This window comes from Panthera tigris, chromosome E2 (assembly GCF_018350195.1).
Source record: "Panthera tigris isolate Pti1 chromosome E2, P.tigris_Pti1_mat1.1, whole genome shotgun sequence".
Taxonomy (NCBI): Eukaryota; Metazoa; Chordata; class Mammalia; order Carnivora; family Felidae; genus Panthera; species Panthera tigris.
This window is the reverse complement of record NC_056674.1, coordinates 48,441,703-48,464,741: the sequence shown is the minus strand read 5'-3', so window position 1 is coordinate 48,464,741 and position 23,039 is coordinate 48,441,703. Positions and strand designations below refer to the sequence as shown.

General features: G+C 48.5%; 2 protein-coding genes, 2 long non-coding RNA genes and 1 other non-coding gene across 7 annotated transcripts in view; 3 read left to right on the top strand and 2 right to left on the bottom strand.

The window, feature by feature from the left end:
- Positions 1-1,065, bottom strand: part of ST3GAL2 (ST3 beta-galactoside alpha-2,3-sialyltransferase 2) — a 46,305-nt gene extending 45,240 nt beyond the window's left edge. The window contains exon 1 of the mRNA XM_042968708.1: positions 875-1,065. The gene's annotated coding sequence lies outside the window, so the exon portion shown is untranslated. The remainder of the gene's footprint in view (positions 1-874) is intronic.
- A 332-nt stretch (positions 1,066-1,397) lies between these two features.
- Positions 1,398-10,181, top strand: LOC122234047. The gene is made up of 3 exons (XR_006211765.1): positions 1,398-1,831; positions 3,617-3,705; positions 9,901-10,181. It is a non-coding gene; the product is annotated as an uncharacterized LOC122234047 (long non-coding RNA).
- A 1,111-nt stretch (positions 10,182-11,292) lies between these two features.
- On the bottom strand, positions 11,293-12,369 carry LOC122234046. Its single transcript, XR_006211764.1, has 2 exons — positions 12,291-12,369; positions 11,293-11,549 (listed from the first exon to the last, which is right to left on the bottom strand). It is a non-coding gene; the product is annotated as an uncharacterized LOC122234046 (long non-coding RNA).
- FCSK (fucose kinase) overlaps positions 12,109-23,039 on the top strand; it is a 22,100-nt gene continuing 11,169 nt past the window's right edge. For 2 of the 3 annotated variants that reach the window (XM_042968706.1, XM_015542681.2), the window contains exons 1-9: positions 12,109-12,509; positions 16,654-16,759; positions 17,297-17,448; positions 18,240-18,290; positions 20,765-20,890; positions 21,256-21,328; positions 21,737-21,834; positions 22,224-22,304; positions 22,884-23,003. In XM_042968706.1, the coding sequence (XP_042824640.1) occupies positions 16,678-16,759; positions 17,297-17,448; positions 18,240-18,290; positions 20,765-20,890; positions 21,256-21,328; positions 21,737-21,834; positions 22,224-22,304; positions 22,884-23,003 (783 nt within the window). In that variant the 5' untranslated portion in view covers positions 12,109-12,509; positions 16,654-16,677. Of the gene's footprint in view, positions 12,510-16,516; positions 16,760-17,296; positions 17,449-18,239; positions 18,291-20,764; positions 20,891-21,255; positions 21,329-21,736; positions 21,835-22,223; positions 22,305-22,883; positions 23,004-23,039 lie in introns of those variants that run through there. The other variant, XM_042968707.1, reaches the window with a different exon arrangement.
- Positions 17,003-17,109, top strand: LOC122234453. The gene has a single exon (XR_006212241.1). It is a non-coding gene; the product is annotated as a U6 spliceosomal RNA (small nuclear RNA).

The following is a 23,039-nucleotide window of genomic DNA, read 5'->3' as shown; positions in this document are numbered from 1 at the left end:
AGGCAAGATGGGAGATGGATGCAGTTGGCAAGAAATAGAAATTGAAAGGCTAACTTGAAAAAACAAGCCATTGGGTGGGTGACTGTCTACAAGCAGAGAGGGCCCAAAGTGGGATTTGGAAAGGAGAAGGGGGTTAACAGAAGTGGTAGAAAGCTAAAGGGTAACCTAAAGTGAGCTTAGCCCAGAGCTGCAGCAGGGGGCTGGGAAGTTTGGTCCAGTTACAGAGGAATGGCTGGAGGAAAAAAAAAATGACTTCCATTCCAAGGCATGGGCTAGGGCCAGCCCCCGAAAGAGCTGGAGCATGGTCTTGGCCAAGTTCCTGGTTTATGTCATGCCTCAGTTTCTCCAAAGTGGGAAGGAGGTCAGCTGTTAGATCTTATCGGAGAGAACTGGGCCATTGGGGGTGGCTAGGGGGCAGTGCCAAGTAGGGGAAAGAGGAGAGAGGTGCTGATGATGCAAAGACAGCCTGTGGCTAAGAGGTGCGGGGCAGGGGTCTCCAGGTAGCGCAGAGGCCCGGAGCGCGCGGGGGGTTGGGGGTACGAAGTAGCCAATGGACAGTAAGTCAGGACTGGGGCAGGGAGCGCTTCCCAGAGCTGGGGCTGGGGGCTGCCACCATGGAGTGGAACAGTCGCGCCTCAAAGGCTGGGAGCGGCTTGAGGTGCAGAAGCAGAAGGCGGGGATGGGGATTGAGGCCAAGACAAGCGGACCCCCGTCCCCATGGGGGAACCCAGAGCTGCGACCCCGGGGAAGTTGCCGGGGTGGACCGGGCCGGTCTGGGCCGCTGGGCCAAGCCAGCTGCCCGCGCGGAAGGGGTTCGGGCAGCAAGGGGCCCGGGGCGCCCCGCATCCCGCCCGCCCTCATCCCGCCCGCGCACCTCAATCAGCGCCGGGCGCAGCGCGGGCCATGCTCGCCGCTCCTGCCGCCGCCTCCGCCCGTGCAGAAAGCCGCCGCCGCTGGCGGCGTCCGGACCCGTTAGCTCCGCGGCTCCCTCGTCTGTCCGCAGCGGGCCAGTCCCGCCCTTGCCGGCTCTGCCCTCCGGGAGCGAGCCGCCGCCGCCGCCTCAGTCCGGCCCCTCCCCCCACCCCAGCCCTGCTTGAAGGGAAGGGTGGGGGAAGGGGGCAGCTGCCCCCTCCCCACTCACATCCTCCCCGTCTCTCCCCTCCCTCCTCCACCCGCACGCGCGTGGGCATGCTGGGATATGGAGTGCAGCCGGCGCTGAGCCGCTAAGGGTGCTCCACATCCAGGACTACAGCTCCCAGAAGATAGCGTGCGAGCCCTAGGGATTGTGGGCTTTGTAGTTCGACTGGAACCCGGAGGGGGGGGCGTCTACCGCGTAGGAGGTGGGGCCAGGGGGGGATGGGAAATCTCCATTCCCATAAGGCTGGGCTCCCCGCGTTTGAGACGGAGGATGTGGGGGTCTGCGGTGCCTCGCGCCTAGGTTGAATACCTGGATCCCCAGGGAGGCGCCAACTGTAGCCCAGGATGCCTCTCAGACGCGGCTGTGGCCAGCTGCGGCCGAGCCCGGCTGAAGGGGAAGCCTCCAGGCCCCCGAACAGCGCCTCGGGTACCGTTCCCACTCGCGCTCCCAAAGAGCTATGACCTGAGACCAGCTTGGCTTCGTGCCCGGGCTCTGCAAACCGGAGCTGCGGTGGGGCCTCTGCGCCCAGGCCGGAGGAGAAGGGACTCCAGGAGCTGCGTGGGCGTGGGGTTTTCCCCACCCGGGAAAAGGGAGCCGAGTGACTGTGGGTTTCGCGGAGCGCTCGCACGCTGGGGCACCTCATCCCAGTCGTACTCTTTTTTGTCAGATGCTCTTAGCTCCCTACTGTTTAGGGTAAGGTGCGCACATTTTAAAGATTTTTTCCATGTCTTCTCTTATCAAGTCTTTTCCCCAACTTCCAAACCTAACTCAGATCCGTCCTGAAGCTCCAGGTCGACTGCAGTTTCGCCTCCTCTGGCAGAGCAGAAGGCTGTAGGTCAGTGGTTCTCAAACTTTGGCATGTATTAGATTCTCCCGAGAGCTTGTTCACATACAAGGGGCTCCCACTCGCAGTTTGTTTCATTAACTCTAGGGTGGACCTGGGAATTTGTATTTCTAAGAACGTCCCAGGTGATGTTGATGTTGCTGTTCTGGGGAACCACTTTGAGAACCGCTACTGTTGTTGTTTGTTCGCTAGACTTCTGGCATTGTCCTTCAAGGATGGGCCTGCTGTGGAATATTGGCCTCTGAAGAGCCAGACCATAGGAAGGCAGGGTCCTAGTGCAGTTTAACATAGTAATCCTCTTTTCAATTGTAAGAAATAAACAAACCAATTCATCTAGTAAAGAAAAATACAGTGTGGGCCATCTGACTGAAAGGTGTTCCAGACCTTAGCCCTTCTCGTTTGCTCTAAAGCTGGGAAGGTTTTCAGTTGCCAAAGTGGCAGCTGAGGTGCACCTGGTGCTACCTCCCCCTCCCGCTCCCCCATGGATGTAAGCCAAGGGGCGTGATCTCAATCCCAGAGGACACTCTAGAATCCATGGCCTCTGGGTGGGCTATGACCTAAAACAGGCCCCGAGAGTGAGAGGTGGGGAGGTGGGTTCCTGACCCATCAAGTAGACTCTCCTTACCACCTGCTGTCCTGCGGTTCTGGGAACTACAAAACTCAGGAGACAGAACTTGATGTCCATCACCTTCAGACATGATCCTAGACTCTTCCAGCTGTTAGGTGACAATGATTTGCTGCTTGACCAAACTTTGGCCAGACTAGTCTGAGCTCTCTTTTCCGTTAGGCCTCAACCTTGGCCTATAAAAACTACACTCTCAACACAAATTATTTCATCCATCCTCCTTCCCCCACGTTAAAGACTTAAACACAATAATGGTTTCGAACAGCTCAAAGCCACATCCCTAGGAGGACCCTAGCCCCTTTAAAGTACCTGTCAGAGAAAGCTTAAGGCTACCAAAAGAATTTCCTGTTTGTGCTAGCCAATCCCTGATGATAGGTGACTACTCCTACTTAAGCATTTACTAAAAAGGGCTTGCAACTGTGATTTCTTCCTCTGTCCCTTTGAGATGTACATGTATCTCCTAGAGCTCTGGTGTGCCTTTCCCAAAGACCTGAAAGCCATTCCTTTGAAATGTAATCATCAGGAAGGATAAGGCCTCTGTCTCCCAGTCTCTGTGGGAGGATAGAATCCTAACTTCGATAATTGTCAGCTAACAGGCACAGCTGGCCTAAGCATTTACACTGACCAACCCTTTGTAATTTTTCACTTCCCTGATTCTACTGAGCCCCTGCTCACCTCCCTCTATACCCCCTCATTCTCTCTTTAAAATACCCTGTCACCTCTACAAATCCAAATTGAGTTCAGTTCACACTGGACCTTCTTCCTTATTGCAGTAGTATATTCTTGGTTGAAATCTGTCCTTACCACTTTAACTAGTGTCTGGCTTTGTTTATCTTTGACAAAGGGGGTTTGTACTCAGTCCTCAGGGCCCAGGCTCCAGGCTTCTGCCTATGCACCAAGGGCCAAAGGGTGAGTTATTCCTAGGTCCTTGGGTAAGTAGCCACGTAGCCACCAGAGGCATTGGACTTTGACTAAAGTTAATTCTGGAATGCTTTCCTGTTTCCTTTAGATTTGTGTCCCCTACACAGACTACGTAATCCACAAGCAACCTCTGCACCCCAGTCAAGTGTAATAGAAACATTCCCTTACATGCAGAAGGTAAGTGAAGGTTTTTGAGTTTACATCGATCTCCCAGATGTCTGTTAGCAGATTATTCAGGGAGAATTAAGATGCCCTTTCATGGGCAGGACAGAAAGACCCTCTCTAAGCCTCAGCTCCAGCAGGAACCCTCACTGTCACCCTTTACCACCTCCCAATTAGATGTCAAAATAGTTCACCCATTTCGCCTTCCTGGTTCTGCTTTCCCATCCCCTCCACCAATCCAAATTCTGCCTGACTGTCCAAAGTCTACCTTGAGCCTTCCTTACTCCAGAAGGTTCTCCCCAACTGCCTCAGTGTGGCATTTGGATTTGAATCATTTACTGAAAAGCCTAGCTTTGCTGGTGAACTATCCAGTGCAAGAGAGGCAGTAAAACAGGTATTCGGGAGTTGGAAAGTGGCAGATAAAAGCACAGGGCTTTGGAGGCAGACAGCTACTAATAGCAAGGTGCAAAGAGGAGCTGGCTCCCTCACTCCCTGGGTTTCTGTTTGGGGGACAGAAGCTTAAAGTTGGAGCTGTCTGACAGCTCCCACCCCGAATGCTGTGTGTGACTCAGAGCAAGTTACACAATTCTTTCATCTGTAAAATGGGAATAATAATAATGAAAAGACCTTATTTCTTAGATTTGTTGTAACGATTGAATGAAAAATACTATGATCTTAGATAGGAAGACTATCAAAAATAAATCAAGTTAATCTGTAAATTCAATGTGATTCCATTACCAATATCAGCAGGTTTTTTTGTTTGTTTGTTAATTTTTAGAGGTGGGAGAGAAAAGTAGATACACTGATTTTTAAAAATTATTTGGGAGGCACCTAATTTCAGCTCAGGTCATGATATCGTGCTTCTTGAGATCAGCCCTGTGTCCACTTCTGCACTGACAGCAGGGAGCCTGCCTGGGATTCTCTCTCTCTCTCCCTCTTTCTATGCCCTTTCCCCACGTTCTCCCTCAAAATAAATAAACAAACATGAAAAAAAAAGAGAGAGAGAGACCTCATTTAACAGTATATACTAAAATCATATTTATGGAATGATAAGATGTCTGGGGTTTGCTTCAAAATAATCCAGGGTTGGGTGCAAGTATAGATACAAGGTTGACTGAATTGATCATCGTTGGAGTGGGGAATGACTGTTACTTGGGGTTCATTATAACAGCTTTTTCTACTTTTGCCTGTGTTTGAAGCTTTCCACAATACAATGGTTTAAAAATTTTTTAGTCAGATCTCTGCCGTATGTCTAGCTAAAAACCACCACCGCCACCAAAAAGTGAGTTAATAGAAAATGGGAGATGGGAACGCAAACTGGTGCAGCCACTCTGGAAAAAAGTACGGAGGTTCCTCAAAAAACTAAAAAATAGAACTACCCTACGACCCAGCAATTGCATTACTAGGCATTTATCCACGGGATACAGGTGTGCTGTTTCAAAGGGACACATGCACCCCCATGTTTATAGCAGCACTATCCACAACAGCCAAAGTATGGAAAGAGCCCAAATGTCCATCGATGGATAAATGGATAAAGAAGATGTGGTGTATATATACAATGGAGTATTACTCAGCAATCAAAAAGAATGGGATCTTGCCATTTGCAACTACGTGGATGGAACTGGAGGATATTATGCTAAGTGAAATTAGTCAGAGAAAGACAAAAATCATATGACTTCACTCACAGGAGGACTTTAAGAGACAAAACAGATGAACATAAGGGAAGGGAAACAAAAATAATATAAAAACAGGGAGGGGGACAAAACAGAAGAGACTCATAAATAGGGAGAACAAACTGAGGGTTCCTGGAGGGGGTGTGGGAAGGGGGATGGGCTAAATGGGTAAGAGGCACTAAGGAATCTCCTCCTGAAATCATTGTTGCACTATATGCTAACTAATTTGGGTATAAATTAAAAAAAAAACAAATTAAAAAAAAGAAAAAAGAAAATGGGAGATATTTTTGCAATTTATTTTTTATTGTTATTGTTATTTTTTTATTCTAGAGAGAGAGTGTGTGAGTAGGAGAGGGGCAGAGGGAGAGAGAATCTCAAGCAGGCTCCACGCTCAGCTCTGAGCTTGATGCAGGGCTCAATCCCATGACCCTGAAATCATGACCTGAGCTGAAATCAAGAGTTGGACACTCAACTGACTGAGCCCACCCAGGTGCCCCCATTTTTGCAATTTAGTTTAAAAGGTGAGGAGCTAATACAAAATGCTTTTGTAAGTCAGTAAGAAGACCAAGTAATCACTAGGAAATGTAAAAATTATATAAAAAGAGAGTTCACAATAAAAGAGAAAACAATGGCTCTGACATGAAAAGATGCAGAGCTTTATTTTCTAAAAAATCGTGGAAAACTATACATGAGATTTACCACCTTAACCGTTTTAAGCATACAGTTCAGTAGCGTTAAGTAAATTCACATTACTGTGCGCCCATCACCACCATCCATCCACAGAGCTCTTTTCATCGTGCAAAACTGAAAAGTTCTATACCCATTAAACAATGACTCCTCACATTCTCCCCTCCCCCCAGCTCCTGACAACCACCATTCGACTTTCCGTCTCTATAAATTCGACTATGAAGTCATATCAACATGAGGACAGTATTTGTCCTTTTATGTCTGGCTTGTTTCACTTAGCATAATGTCCTCAATGTTCATCCACATTGTAGCATGTGTCAGGACTTCCTTCCTTTTTTAGGCTGAATAACATTCTGTTGTATGTATGTACCACATTTGATCTATTTATTTGTCGTTTGACACTTGGATTGCTTCTATCTTTTGGCTCTTGCAAATAAAGCCACTATGAACACAGGTGTACAAGTTTGTCTTTAAGTCCCTGTTTTCAATCCTTTTGGGTATATACCCAGAAATGGAATTTCTGTATCATATGACAATTCTGTTTTTAATTTTTTGAGGACCCATCATAACATTTACCATAATGGCTGTACCATTTTACATTCCCACAGCAGTGACAAAGGTTTCAATCTTTCCACATCCTCACTAACCATTATTTTCTCAGAGCTTCACTCTTAGTAAAAGAAATGCAAATTAAAACCACACTGAAATATCGTTTTTCACCTATCAGATTGGCAAAGACCAAAAAGCTTGATAACTATCTTGGCAAGAGTGTGGGGAACGGGATTCTTATACACTGTCAGTGTGACGGGATATTGGTTCAGCCTGGAAGAAGAGTGACTTGGTAATATCTTCATATTATATGTGCACACACGGTTTGACCTCGCAGTTTTTTTATTTAAAAAAATTTTTTTTAATGTTTATTTATTTTTGAGAGAGACAGAATGCGAGTGGGTTAGGGGCAGAGAGAAAGGGAGACACACAGTCCAAAGCAGGCTCCAGTCTCTGAGCGGTCAGCACAGAGTCCGACGCAGGGCTCAAACCCACGAGCTGTGAGATCATGACCTGAGCCAAAGTCGGACGCTCAACCGACTGAGCCACCCAAGCACCCCTTGACCTTGCAGTTTCTAAGAAAGTATCCTATTTACACATCTTCTTGGTTACAACATTATTACAACATTTGTTACAACGTTGTAAGAGCAAATATTAAAAATGATTGGCACCTATATGTTGGGGCACCTGGGTGGCTCTGTTGGACGAGCATCCCACTCTTGATTTCAGCTCAGGTCATGATCACAGGGTTGTGGGATCCAGCCCTGAGTCAGGTTCAGTGCTGAGCGTGGACCCTGCTTAAGATTCTCTCTCTGTGGGTGCCTGGGTGGCTAAGTCAGTTAAGTGTCTGACTTCGGCTCAAGTTGTGATCTCAAGGTTTGTGAATTTGAGCCCCAAGTTGGGCTCTCTGTTGTCAGCATGGAGCCTGCTTTGGATCCTCTGTCCCCCTCTCTCTTTGCCCGTCCCCCATGCTTGTTCTCTGTCCCTCTCTTTCTCAAAAATTAAAAAAGAAGATCTAGAAGTTGATGATCCAAATTAAAGACTAAAATGAATAGATTGAAGCAGCTTCAATTGATAGTGTCTTTTGTTATTACTTCAATGGATAACGAACTACTGGAGAGCAGCGGACTGGCTTTTGTAGGTCAAAACAGACCTTCAAGAAATATTGATTAAATTAATGAAATTATTTTTTAGTCTCTGGCAGAACTGAATTGGCAGGCCACTCAGAGAGGTTAAGTGGCTCGTCCAAGGTCATTCTTATATAATATATATTACCTATTCCTTGTGTGCAAAGCACAGTGGAGAGCACTGTGAAATTGAAAAATTGGACCCCACCTTATAAAAGCTTGAGATTTAGTAAAGCATTCTGGCAGACACCTTTAAAAATATCAAGATGGTGTGTGTGTGCGCGTGCACGTTTGTGTGTTTAAAGACTTTATTTTTGAGTGATCTCTAACTCAACATGGGGCTCAGACTCACAACCCTGAGATCAAGAGTCACATGCTCTACTGACTGATCCAGCCAGGTGCCCCCAAAATATCAAGGGTTTGTTTTTTTTTATGGTCCTTTCAATTATATCGATAGAGACCATTGTTCTGATGGATAAATTAAGGCACAGATCAAAGAAGCAGTTTCTCAAAAGCCATATGAAGAAACAGAAAGGTGCTGCTGACTATAACAGAGGTCATCCTCATATTTGTGGCCCATCCTTAGTGTTCTAGGGGATTCATTTAGGGGAAGCATTTCTCATCAATGTTCCATGCACTGCATCAGCCTTCTCAAACGTGTCCATGTCCTGTGAGATGCTCCTCTATGAAAGGATTCCAGGGGCGCCTGGGTGGCTCGGTCGGTTAAGTGGCCGACTTCGGCTCAGGTCATGATCTCACGGTCCGTGAGTTCGAGCCCTGCGTCGGGCTCTGTGCTGACCGCTCAGAGCCTGGAGCCTGTTACAGATTCTGTGTCTCCCTCTCTCTGACCCTCCCCCGTTCATGCTCTGTCTCTCTCTGTCTCAAAAATAAATAAACGTTAAAAAAAAAAAATTTTTTTAATTATTAAAAAAAAAAAAAAAAGAAAGGATTCCATAACCTGTGTGTGAAATGTTTTAGACATCAGTCTTAAGGTTCCCCATGCAAATAGGTACTTTTTCCCTACCTTTGTCCACTGAGAAGGCCTCAGAGCAGTGACGCCCCATTAGCAACAAGCACGTTGAGCTTGTTGTTGTTGTTGTTGTTGTTGAATTGAGGTGAAAATCAGATCACATAAAATTAACCATTTAATTTTTTTAATTTTTATTCTACTATTTTTTTTTTGGAGGGGGCACCTGGAAATTAACCATTTTAAAGCATACAGTTCAGTGTATTTAGTACATTCACAAAGTTTTGTAACCAGTACTTGTATCTAGTTCCAAAACATTTTCATTATCCCAAAAGAAAATCTTGTACCCATGAAGCAATCACTCCTCGTGCTCCCTCCCCTTAACCCCTGGCAACCACTGTTTTCTGTCTCTATGGATTCATTATTCTAAATATGTCATATAAATGCGGGGCGCCTGGGTGGTTCAGTCGGTTAAGTGTCTGACTTCAGCTCAGGTCACGATCTTGCAGTTTGAGTTCAGGCTCCACGTTGGGCTCTCTGCTGTCAGTGCAGAGCTCGCTTTGGATCCTCTGTCTCCCTCTCTCTCTCTGCCCCTACCCCGTTCATGCTCTCCCTCTCTCTCTCAAAAATAAATAAACACTAAAAAAACCCCATATTTCATATAAATGGAATCATACAAAATACGGTCATTTGTGTCTCACTTTTTTCACTGAGCATAATGTTTTCAAGATTCATCCATGTTATAGCATGTATTAGCATTGCATTCTTTTTGTGACTGAATAATATTCCATTGTACAGATATACTATATGTGGTTTATCCAGTATATTGGTTTTTATAGTGTAAGAAGAAAATAAACTTGTCTGTCTTTGTTTAATGGCTCCACCCACCCCCTCTGCAGCAACACTTGCTAACATCTTATAGAAGCACTCTTGGGAAAATACTGCACAAGATATTTGCTAATGGCGATGGTCAGGCTTTGGGGAAGAGGATCCACCTAATGATGAAGTACAGTTAATAGCTCTCCAGAAGGGGTTCACTGTTTATCAAGCCTGTGTTTTAGTTTTTAAAAACCATACCAGCTGTTTCATTTTCTGCTTAGAAGACTCAGCAGAAGAGTTTAAGTTCTCCTGTCCATTTTCTTCACCTCATTCCCATCTCTTCACCAGTTGTCCTGTAGTAAGTGCTGCTGGTTACGTGCCTTTACAGGGACGGTGCACCCATTCTCCACTAATGACCCACAGCTTCACCTTTCTTCGGAGACTCAGTCCACTTGAGCTGCCTCATCCAGGCATGCCAGGGAAATTATGCTCCTCCTTTCCCCACCTCCCAGTGGCCGACAGCCTACGAATGACTGATGTGGGGTACAAAGTCCAGCTCACTTGCTTCTGAGAGGGATAAACCTTGTGGTGCATTTTACGCCTCAGAGCTCACTGTAGGATCAGACTGAGGCTAGACATCTTTGTTTGACTTCTTCTCCTTCTCTCTCCTCCTGGCCCTATCCTTGTCCTAATAAATCATTTGCACAAGAATCCCTGTCTCAGGCTCTGCACCTAGGTCCCCAACTTAAGCTATTACTGTGGATAGTCCTGGCTCCCAGAGCGACTTCCTGCTACCAGCAGCAGGCATACATCTTCATCTAGAGCCCTGCAGATTGTACCTCCTCCAAGAAGCCCTCCTGGACCTGGGCCCTCACTCTCTGGCAGCATGTTTATTTAATAAGGAAATTGGATGCCTACTCTAGCCAGATACTGTGCTAACCATTTTATGTATATTAGCACATAATCCTCTTAACAAACTGATTAGGTAAAGACTATTGTGCTCTTACAGATGAAGAAACTGAGGTTCAGATGAGGCTCAGAGAGGTTGAATGTCTTGTTCACATAGTTAGAAAGTAATGGGAGCTAGGGAGGATTTGTCTGATTTCACACCCTTGTATTTAACTGCTACACTCTACCCTGTATTATAGCATCAGAACTTTTTTTCTTATAGGTCTACCCCAGACAGTGGGGCTACGTACAGAGCAGAGAGCTACATGTTGTTATGTCTATTACTGACAGATTGCACTGAGGGCTACCTCTTATTAAAAATGTTCCTTGAGTATCTTTGCTACTCAGCCCAAGGGATTCTACAGTAACTTTGGAGCTTCCCCTTCATCATGCCTGCCCTAGGAGGTAGGGTGAAACCCTTTGCCTCTGAGCTCCTTGGGGCACAGTGTTTTCCTTGAGCCCCTGCCAAAGCTGCAGTTGTAGGCATCCCTGCCTTCCACTCCACTGCAGAGCAGGGATCTGCATTGCTGAGCAGCAGTGGGAGACAGCTCATCACCCCCCTGGAGGTCTCCTGGTTTCACAGAAGAAAGAGCAGGCAGTGAAGTGGGGTTGGGGGATCAGACCTGGGCCAAGTGAAGAGGGGAGAGTGACTCCAGGGGGAGAAGACCAAGGGAAGGAGAGAGATTTGGGGGAGGAGGCAGGGTAGTGGGAGCTGAGTAGGGAACTGCTGGTTATTCATTCATTCGACAAAGTGTTTTAACCATCTACAATGTCTTAGGCACCGTTTTGGGGCTGACAAATCAAAGACCATGCTTTAATGAGGCAACATGGGAAGAACTAAAAATAATCATATTTATGGTTAATATTTTTTGAGTATTTACTATGGAGTCAACATTTATCTTATCCTCACAAAAATCTCAGGCATTTGATGCTATTATAAACCTGTTGTATAGATGGTGAGAAGACACAGAGTAGCCAAGTGACTGGCCAAGGTTACACAGAGTTTGAGCAGGGTCCCTCATCTCCTTAGAGATTGATGCCAAGGCCTCTCAGTCTTCTTACCGACGACAGTGATTTGGAAAGCACATTCTTGTAAGAAAAATTCAGACAATAGCAATGAAACTCAATTTTTCTTTGCCCATGCCCATACCCAGCAGTCTTCACCCCAGGCTGCGTTCCCTTCCAATCCAGTTACAAAAACTATGAGTCCATATACACTATTTTTGATATGAGTGGGCTTCCTGTACATAAGGTTCTACAACTTGCTTTTTCTCCCCTTAACAAAATGTCTTGAACACAGTTTCCTATTGTAAACACAGTTCTACTTCCCTCTTCCTAATTGCTGCATAGTATTCCATGGCATGGATGTACCCTAGAGAAAAGGTGTTTCCAGTTTTCCGCTATTACAAACAATGCTGCCATTCACAACTTTTCCAAAAGCTCCGCAGATCTTCTTCCTACTGCAGAGTTGGAAAGTTTCTTCCGGAAGGACCCATGTGATGAATCCCGCGAAAGCACTAACCAACTGCCAATCCAACAGTAGCTGTTTATGCTTAGGCAACAATCTGTTATTATTCCGCCTACTCCCACCCTCCCGGATTTTATTGTCTTGCGAGAAAAGCAGCTGCCTCAGGTCCTGGCTAGCGGGTTAAACAGACCCCAAACGTGGAACCTTCAGCCACAGAAAACGAGCCTGTGTCTTAAAGGCATATTCGTTCCTCTGGGAGTTGTAGTTTTGCTGGGCAACGGAGCCACCTTCTCGCCTCACCTCCCATCTAGATCTGAAGACTCGCCCTCTAGGAAAGCGCTGCCCTAACCAGATTTGCGTACCTGTGCAACAAATAGCTCGGGGTTAGTTTTTTGGGGGAGAACAAGCCAGGACCGGCGGAAGGACGAAACTACATTTCCCAGGGTGCGCCGCGAAGGAACGAGCAGCCACGCCTTAAAGAGCCCGCTGCGTCCGACAGAGGCAGATACCTCGGCCCGCGCTGGTCCCGGCCTCGCACACCCCAGTGATCCCACAGTTTTTCGGCCCACGCTCTCGGATCGGTAGGATGGAGCTAGGCCAGTGGCCTCCCTGTTCCCGATAGGGAGGAGTTTCCGGGAACTCTGCCGGCGTCCCTGGGCGCCCACTGTCTATAGGGGGCATCTGCAGGTCCTCCTACTCCTTGGCCTGGGTCTTTTCAGTGGGAGCTCCGGGACGTGGCAAGTGCTGGGGCACTTGGGGACACCTGGGACAGGGAGGGATACGGGCCCCAGAGGCCCCTTACCCCTGAGACAAGTGGGACGCTGGATGCCGGCGCTGCTGACTTTGCTTTGAGGCCGCGTCTCCTGCCTCAGTTTACCCAACCTGGGCTCGTCAGTATGCACAAATCTCAATTAGAGGACGTCTGTGTAATTTGCAAAGTGGTTTTATTACCAGTCAACTTCTTTCTGCCTTTTTATTTTCTAGAAGGCAAATTAGATCCCTTCATAAGACAGTCCCCCGCCCGACTCCCCCCCCCCCCCCCTTTAAAGTTCTAAAATGCAAAATCCCTGTTCCACCTATCTTCAAAAAGCATAACTGGAAGAGGTTATTCTGTCCCTGGCTCCCCTTCCTTATCCAATTTTGGAATGAGGAAAACTGGCTGAAGACATTAAACTTGGCCTCAATAGATGAAGTTTTATCAAAGTGGGCAGAATATAGGAATAGAGGTCTAAGTTTTCTGTAAATGTTAGGTATGGCAGAGGGCATAGACTCTAGACTCCAGGAGAGATGTCTTGTTTTCGACAGGGTGGTTAAGAACATGAACCTTGGTGTTGGACACACCTGGCCTGCCTGTGCTAGTGGTGTATGGCTTTGAGCAGAGTATTCTTGTCTTTCAGCTAGTTTCCTTATCTCTGTCACGGGTGTGGTAAGATGCAATTCAGAGGGCTATTGAGTGAGTCACGTGAGCTGATTCTGTAATGCCTTTGGCCTTGGTCCCTAAAAAAAAAGTTGATGTGTTATCATAAAATACTCTTTTGGCTGATCTGGCAAGGCATGCTCCTCCGCCTGGCTTGATTTCCCTAGGCCTTCCCTGGTTTTTACTTCTTCACGGGCATCTTTGACTAGGAGATCATTTCAGAGCCATCACTCCCACCTGCCACCAGCTTCAGGGTCAAGTTAAACTCTGCTGTTTCCTTTCCCTGCTGGAGAGAACTACCCCTTCAGCGTGCCACTTCTTTTGCATTTTATTTAATACTGGTAACATTCCTAGGAGGTTGGTATCTTTGGCTTACAAAGGTTAGGTGACCTGTTCAAATCACACAGGAAGAGACACAGTTGGGAACAGAGCCCTGAGGGCTGATTCCCAGTCCTAGAAGGCTCTTCTGCCTAGTAGAGTGCAGTCCAGATAGGACTACCCTCCTCCCTCTGGCCATGATCTGTCACCTGTCCTTGTCTCCCAGTCATTATGCTGAGACCAACACGGGGCTCAGACTTCCTGGGTCATTGGACTCTCCTTGGGGCATTTCTTCCTTGCTCTCTTTCAGCCCCTTTGCTTGGGACCAAATATCATTACCACCATCACCTGCATATAAATTGGAGCAACCCAGGTCCCAATCGTGGCTGCAGCATCCATTAGCCTCTGTAAAGTGGAAGTAATAATAATTATCCTGTGGGGATGTTGTGAGAATGAAAAGTCATAATGTCTTAACCGTGGACCAGAGTGGGGAGCTCAGTCCCAGTGCTTGTTATCATTAACATCCTCCTCATTCCATTATCACCTTGCATTTAGACTTTATCATAATAGCTAATATACACTGAGCACTTTACTCATATTTACTCCTTTTGTTCTTTCCTTGTCCCTACAAAGTGGGTTCAGTGTAGTGTTTAAGAGAATGGACTCTGGAGAAAGTATCAGGTTCAAATTTGGCTGTGCTACTTGCTAGCCGTGTGACCTTGGACAGGTTACTTCATCTCTCTTTGCCTCAGTTCCTTAATCTTTGAGGATAGAGTGTACTTGCCTGACATTAAGTTAGAAGTTCTTACGGTGATTTTTTTTTTTCCTTTGAGAGAGATGATATTATATTCCCCATGTTGCTTCAGGTCCTTGGAGAAGCAGAGACCGCAATGGGACTAGACTTGCAAGAGATTTATTGGGGAAGGGCACAAAGGGGAGGTACCTAGAGGATGCAGGGAGAGCTGTTAGGCTGCTTCGTGTGAAGAAGCACCAGAAGGGAGGAAGGGAGGGAGGGAGGGAGGGAGGGAGGAAGGAAGGAAGGAAGGAAGGAAGGAAGGAAGGAAGGAAAGAAGGAAGGAAGGACGGATGGACAGACAGAAGGAGGGGCAGGGTTGGAAGGATCTCTGATTGCCTTGCAGTGTCTGTCGGATTGATGGGGACTCCAGGAACGAGGGTTGCCTGTCGGAGGATCCTCATCTTGCAGGAATGAGTTTGTGTTCATGTCCCTGCTGCGCGGAGTCACTGGTTGGGAACAATTGGTAGGAAGTGTGGCCTCCACGTGAACAAGCTGGGGAGCACTTGTCAGTTCTCCTCTCTGCTGCAGGAGGCCTGCGAGGATTAGGGGTGCCAAAGATCACACAGTGAGTGCCAAGCTGGAATCCCTCGAGGCTCCTTTATTGGAAAGGCCAGATGGACATCTTAGGGAATGCCTTTTCCTCAGGTGGCTGGCCAAGATCTCTACCTCAGATTTCCCTTCTGTATTCCCTCCCGGGCTTAGCAGGGAACAGAGAAACTTCTGTTAGCGGTGGAGGCTTTCCCTGAAAGCTGGTGGGAGCGTGTCAAGTGGTGGTGTTTGTCAGCCCTAACCATAGGCTGGAGGGTCTGGCTTACGTAAGAGGGCGCTGTTGCTGTTGGCTCTTAGTTGGTGCTTGGGCTGACTAGTGGACACACACTCTGGGCACCCCATCATCCCCATTCCGAGCTTTGGAGGTTGGAGGCGGGAGGAGGGGATGGGCTGCCTTGTGGGACAGCAGCCGGATCCCTGCCAGAGGTGGATGCCAAGGTACTTTTGAGCACTTGTCTACAGGTAGTCTTGGGTCCTCTCAAGTCAGATTAATTTCCCAACTGGTAGGAGAGGAATTTTGAGGAGGATAGTAGAGGGTGAAGCCATAACTTTGGCCCACCTTCCCCTCTCTTGCTCAGAGTGCCCTGGAGAAAGATGGCTGACCGGTGGGTTGTAGCCCCCTTCTGGCTCGGAGCTTCTGGGGAGGGGGTCTCCTCTGAGGTCCTTGTAGTGGGCACTGTAGGCACCCTGCCCTCTTCCCTTGAACAGGCTGGTGCACCCCTCCCACAGGTGCCCTCTTCTCCAGGGAATTGCCCTTGGCTTCAGGAGCCTGGGAGGCTAGAACCTCCCTCTCTCCCCTCCTCCTAGCTCACAGCCAATAATTGGATGCTGAGGGGCAGCCCTTTGCTTTAAGGTGGGACCCACTGTCAATCCCATCTTGCTTCCCTCACTTCCTCTCCGGAGGAAATCAAATGCATCCACACTGACAAAGTCAAATGTAATATAACGCAGCAATCCCATTCCCGGGTGTACATTGGCGGAGGTGAAGTCTTATGTTCACACTAAACCTGCATACAACTTTTTTTTTTTTTTTTTTTTTTTTTTTAAGAGAGAGCACGAGCGGGAGAGGGGCAGAGAGAGAGGGAGACAGGATCTGAAGCGGGCTCCGCACTGTCAGCAGTGAGCCCGATGTGAGGCTCGAACTCACAAAACTGTGAGACCATGACCTGAGCTGAAGTCGGACGCTCAACCAACTGAGCCACCCAGGTGCCATACAAATGTTTATAGCAGCTTTGTTCATGATTTCTCAAAGCTGGGGATAGCCCCAAATGTCCTTGGATGGATGGAGAAACAGACCACGGAGGTCACTTCATGCAACGGACTGTTGTTTGGCAAATAAAGAGAAAGAAGTAGTGATATGCACAGTCAACTTAGATGAATCCTAGAGGCATTATGTTGAGTGAAAGAAGGCAATCTCAAAAGATTACATTCCAGCCATGGCTGTGGCGAACAGAGTGTGGTTGTCAGGGGTGAGGGATGGAGGAGGGCGTGACCAAGGGGATAGCATGCAGGAGGTTTTTTTTGGGTGTGGAAAGTGGTGGTGGCCACAAGAATCTATACATGTGTTAAAAGTTCATTGAACTATCAATTTCAGGGTAAAATAAATTTTTTGAGATGTCCACACACACGTGTATCTCTGCCGCAGGGAACCCCCTCAAGTTTGGCCAGAATGGCGCAGCCAAAGGGGGTTGATTGGACGGTCATCATCCTGACGTGCCAGTACAAGGATAATGTCCAGGTCTTCCAGAGAGGTAGGGACCCCCTCCTTCCCACTTTACCCCTGATGGAGAACCCTCACCGTACCCCCACAGCCTCAGGAGCCAGGAAACCTGGGTTCAGGCCCAGATTCTGCTGCTTTCTAGCCATGAGACCTCAAGACACATCGTATCATTTCACTGAGACTCAAATTTTTTCATCTGTTAAATGGGATTGGTTGTACTTACCTCACAGAGTTGGGCGAAGATCTAAGGAGCTACTCCATGAAAAGCTACTGAGTGCTCGCTCTGGCAGCACAGGTACTGAAAATAGAACCACACAGAGAAGGTCAGCATGACTGCTGCTCAAGCGTGCCATGCAAATTTGTGAAGATTCCATATTTTTTACGAATATCAAATCATGGTGTTGCACGGCTGAAACAAATGTAATGTTGTATGTCAATTATACCTCAATTAAAAAGAAGACCCTAGGTCAAAGAAAATAAAATAATGGCTATCAGTAGATTTGCTCTAGGTGCTTTGGACCAGGGTGGGGAGGCTGGGGGCCAGTCTCAACTTGTGTTCTGACCACAGAGCTGGAGGTGCGGCAGAAGCGGGAGCAGATCCCGGCCGGGACACTGTTACTGGCTGTGGAGGACCCTGAGATGCGCGTGGGCAGTGGAGGAGCCACCCTCAATGCCCTGCTGGTGGCTGCGGAACACCTGAGTGCCCGGGCAGGCTTCACCGTGAGTGCTCATGAAGTGCCATCCTCTGGCACATGTCCCGGTCAGAACGGGGATGCGGGCTTCAAACAGATTGTTTCCGAGGTCACACTGCTCCTGGGGCTCCATTGCCTGGCCAGTTCAGCATTTGGTATTAGTTTCTGTGCGTGTAGATTGGGTAGATTTATCAGGAGGGGGCAGAAGGCAGGGCCAGGCTTTTTAGTGGTTTTAGAACATTGGAGCCAGTATCTCAGAATTGGGCTTTCTGGCGTCTCTTGAAAACTTCCTGCCTCTCCTTTCCACATGGCATCTCTTTGCTGGAACTGGGATAAGGCTGCCTGCTTTGTGCAGGGCCCAGGGGTCAGTGTTCCCACCAGGTTCACCTTCCAGACACACACAGCCACTTCACTCAGTCACCTGGCCCTCATGGCACCCTGACATCGGGAGTGAGGGTGGTCATAGGAATGGACATGCTCTGATGATGGAGGTGGCACCGGCAGGGGAGGCCACCACTGTGTGGTTGCCGTGGAGCTTGACTTACTGTGAGTCACCCAGCCAGCCCCACATCCTTGCTTGTAGCTTTTCCCAAAAAGCAGGGGCAGAGAAGTGGCCCAGGTAGAGGGCCACTAGGCTTCTTTATCCAGGAGGGGCCAGAGCTGCCCCTTGCTTGCCTATGACCATTGGTCTTGACCTTGTCTTTTCTTCTTTGGTACCTGAGGGGATTTGTGTTGGGGTCTCTCCCTGGACAAGAGGACAACATCCTCGGGTACCATCTGCCCAGGCTTCTGTCAACGGGGTTCTTCCACTTCTGACAGGTGGTGACATCTGATGTCCTGCACTCGGCCCGGATCCTTATCCTGCACATGGTTAGTAGAGGGCCTTGTAGTTCTTCAGGGGCCATGGAGAAGGCTGGAAGCATCAGTCCTCGGGGTTAGAAAGTTGTTCTACCATTGTGTGTGTGCAAGGTGTTCCTTGTGCAGATACAGAAGAATCAGAATCGGAATTGATCCAAATGTCCAGAAATAGGGAACTGGCTGAATATAAGCAGTATATCCTCCTGGTGGAATGTTAGACAATGATTTAAAAGTCCAGCTGGGGCGTCTGGGTGGCTCAGTCGGTTAAGCATCTGACTCGTGATTTTGGCTCAGGTCGTGATTGTGAGGTTCATGGAATTAAGCCTTGTATTGGCTCTGCATTGACAACACAGAGCTTGCTTGGGATTCTCTCTTTCCCTCTCTCTGCCCTTCTTCCACTTGCGTGTGTGTGCGCGCATGCTCTGTCTCTCTCAAAATAAATAAATAAACTAAAAAAAAAAAATTCCAGCTAACTCTACACATTTACTTGGAAAGAGACTTACTAGCTCTGTGACCTTGGACAAATCACTTGACCCTTTCTTTCTAGGTCTTACCTTCCTCATCTGTAAAATGAAGATGGCAACAGTTTCTACTTTGTGTGGATGTGCTGAGATGATCCATTTAAATGTTAAATGGGGCCTGGCCTGGCTCACTGTGATCATTCAATGGATGTATTTTCATTGTTAAGGGGAAAAGGCCAGCCACACAAGTTTATATAGAATGATCTCAATTTTTTTTTTTAATGTTTACTTATTTTTGAGAGAGAGACAAAGCATGAACAGGGGAGGGGCAGAGAGAGAGGGAGACACAGAATCTGAAGCAGGCCCCAGGCTCTGAGCTGTCAGCACAGAGCCTGACATGGGGCCCGAACCCACGAACCATGAGATCATGATCTGAGCTGAGGTCGGACACTCAACCAACTGAGCCACCCAGGCGCCCTGATCTCAATTTTATAATTAGAATTTTGTGTGTGTTTTTAAACTTTCTTTAGCCATTCTTTTCCTTTTTTTTTTTAAGATTTTTTTTAAAGGCCTGAAGAGACTGGAAGTTTTATTTCTTTTTTAAAGTTTACTTATTTATTTATTTATTTATTTATTTTTTATTTATTTTTGGGACAGAGAGAGACAGAGCATGAACGGGGGAGGGGCAGAGAGAGAGGGAGACACAGAATCGGAAACAGGCTCCAGGCTCCGAGCCATCAGCCCAGAGCCTGACGCGGGGCTCGAACTCACGGACCGCGAGATCGTGACCTGGCTGAAGTCGGATGCTTAACCGACTGCGCCACCCAGGCGCCCCTACTTATTTATTTTGAGAGAGAGAAAAAAAGAGAGAGAATGAGTTGGGGAGGGACAGAGACAGAGGGAGAGAGAAAGTCCCAAGCAGGCTCCGTCCTGTCAGCACGGAACCTGATATGGGGCTTGAAGTCACAAACAATGAGATCATGACCTGAGCCAAAATCAAGTGTCGGATGCTTAACTGACTGAGCCACCCAGGGTCCCAGAGATTTTTTTTTTTTTTAATTTTTTTTTTAAATGTTTATTTATTTTTGAGACAGAGACAGAACGTGAATGGGGAAGGGTCAGAGAGAGAGGGAGACACAGAATCTGAAGCAGGCTCCAGGCTCTGAGCTGTCAGCACAGAGCCCGATGCGGGGCTCGAACTCAGACCGTGAGATCATGACCTGAGCCAAAGTCGGACGCTTAACCGACTGAGCCACCCAGGCGCCCCAGCCCCGAGATTTTTTAAAATAATCTCTACACCTAGCGTGAATCTCTAACGTACAGTCCTGAGATCAAGAGTCGCAGGCTCCACTGACTGAGCCAGCCAGAGACCCTTTTAATTGGAATTTTGATGAAGATGAATGTCAATCCACATGCAAGAAATAATACAGAGAGAGAAGGCTTTGTAAACTTTGCCCATATCCCCCCAGTGGTAACAAATTCAACAGCTATAGTGTAACCACAGTCGGATATTGACATTGATACAATTCCCAAACTTTTCCCCTAGTTTTACTTGTAGTGTGTGTGTGTGTGTGTGTGTGTGTGTGTGTGTGTGTGTGTATTAGTTACTGTTGTCTCTCCACCTTCTCATGATCTCATTTAAAAAAATTAAAGAAAAGTCTAAAAGGATGTACCTCAAAATGAGGGCAATGGCTGTCATCCCTGAGGAACTGTTTTCTTTGGGCACATCTGCATTTTCTAATTTTTCACCATAATCATATAATTGAAAACATTTTAAGAAAAAAATAAAACGAGAAAACGCTTTTTAAGTTACTGATTTATTAGGTAGGCTCCATGCCCAACACTCGAACTCACGACTCCGAAATCAAGAGTTGCGTGCTCCACCGACTAAGCCAGCCAGGCACCCCGAGAAAACACATTTTTAAAAGTCTTCTAGGTTGATGGCTTCCTGCCTTTGCACAGCTGATAGGTTGTCCCCAGGCTCTCTGCCCCAAGGGTTCTTTTCCGTCCGTGCTCCCTCCCTAGGGCCGAGACTTCCCTTTTGACGACTGTGGCAGGGCCTTCACCTGCCTCCCTGTGGAGAACCCCCAGGCTCCCGTGGAGGCTGTGGTCTGCAACCTGGACTGCTTGCTGGACACCATGAGCCATCGGGTAAGGCTGGCCATAACCACAGGGCCTCATCCCAGAGACAGCCACACCCCTCCCACTGCACCAGCAGCTGTACAGTCTGTGCTGGCGCAGACAGGAGATGCCAGGAAGAAAGGCTTTGGAGGTGCCCAGAGTTAGAGCTTCTGAAGGTTAGTCTTGGCCAGATTGGTGGGGAGGTGTGGCCCTCAGAGGACGGGGGAGGGTTGGTATCAGCGCCATGGGTCAGGGGAGGCCCTGTTACCTCGGCAGACAGGGTCTTTCTGGACAGGATGGCTGCTGGAGTGCATAGAACAGGCCAAGACTGGGCTGTGTGGGAGCAGAGGAAGGGTTGGTCCAGGCCACCAGCTGCATTCTGTCTCTCTCCACAGCTGGGCCCAGGCTCCCCACCGGGTGTGTGGGTTTGCAGCACCGACATGCTGCTGTCTGTTCCTCCAAACCCAGGTGAGCCTGAGAAGCCTTGGGACTGCCTTCCCTGGCCACAGCCAGATACCTTTCTTCACTTGGTCTCTGGGCCTGGCCTGATGCCCTGTTCAGAAAGGAAACTGTAGGGTGTGGAGAATGAAGCCCAGACCGAGTTAGGGCTTCCCCTTCTGGGCCTCAGTCTTCTTGGCTGTAGGATGGAGACACCCAGCCCTGCCCCTTCTGCCCTGCAGGGCTCTGTGGAAGAATTTGGGGAGGGGAGGTATTGTCATTCTCCCAGAGGAATTGAATGTCCATTTGGCTTTGGAAACCATATTCCCTTTAGAGTTGTCTGGATGCCCCTGCCCTGTGCTCTTGCCTCCACCTGGTTGGAGACCCCTGTCTTGGGTTGAGGCCCCTGGGGGAACCTCCTAACTGCCCCATTCACAGGGATCAGCTGGGACAACTTCCGGGGAGCCAGAGTGATTGCCCTTCCAGGGAACCCGGCCTATGCCCGGAACCATGGCGTTTACCTCACTGACTCCCAGGTAGGGCCCCTGGGGAAGCTGTGTGGGCAGCTTGACCATCTGGGTTGGCCTCCTGGTCCTATGCTTGGGGAATCCTCTCATCCTGGACTTTCTAGCATGGTCTGGATTTGGAGGAGGTCCCCTCTGAACAGCCCTTGTGCTCACTTAGTCTTTTGCCAAACATGAATTGCACACCGACCCTGTGCTAGGGTCTGTGCTCGAGGCTGTGAAAACATGCAAAGCCTGCCCTCTACCATCAGGGGTGGGAGTCTTCAGTGCTCGTGTCCTTGGGAGCACCCTGGTACCTGTCAGACTTCCGTCCTAGGTTTTCATTTGGAGAACACCTTGCGATGCCCTCCTTGCTGGTCCTTTCTTGCTCCTTTCCCTAACTCTGTTTTCTCCCCACATAGGGCTTCGTTTTGGACATTTACTACCAGGGCACCGAGGCAGAGATACAACGGTGTGCCAGGCCGGATGGGCGGGTGCCACTGGTACAGCTGCCAGACCCACGCTAGGGTCTTTGGAGACCTTATGGGACGAGGAAGGGAGGGTTTGCCTATCTGCACTCCTTCCGGAAGATTCTAGGGCAGGCTAGAACCAGGATCCGAGTAAGGTCTAGAACTGGCATTCAGGGGAGCTGGTGGAGCCAGAATCTGAGGCAGGTGTGGCAGAAAGGCTGGAACCAGCCTGTGAGTAATTTCAGGAACACAGTTGGGAGGAAGTCTAGAATCTGATTTGGGGGATCCTTCTAGAATGAAAGGCAAGGATAGGAACATTGGGTAAGGGTCTGGGACTGGACCTTGAGGAAGATGGGGAACTATTTCTCATTCTCTGTCTCTAGTTCAGGGAGGCCTGACAATTGGGGTGGGGGTCCCAGAAGGTGGATGTTGAGGGGTCCCTTGGTGGGAGCCACTCCCATTAAGCCTGGATCCTGGGTGCTGGAGTGGCCCAAAGACAAAAGACCCTGCCTGGTATGGCAGCCAGCCTTGCTTGGCCCATCTGCATGAGTCCTTCCCAATTCAGGGCCCAGGCTGGCCCCAGAGTCCCACAACCTGACTTGACCTCTCTAGGTCTCAGGGATCGCCTTCTTCTCTGTGGAGACTGCTGAGCACCTCCTGGCCACCCATGTGAGCCCACCCTTGGATGCCTGTACCTACATGGGCTTAGACTCTGGAGCCCGGCCTGTCCAGGTGACTGGGGGTGTGGGCTGGGGACCCCTGGCCTTG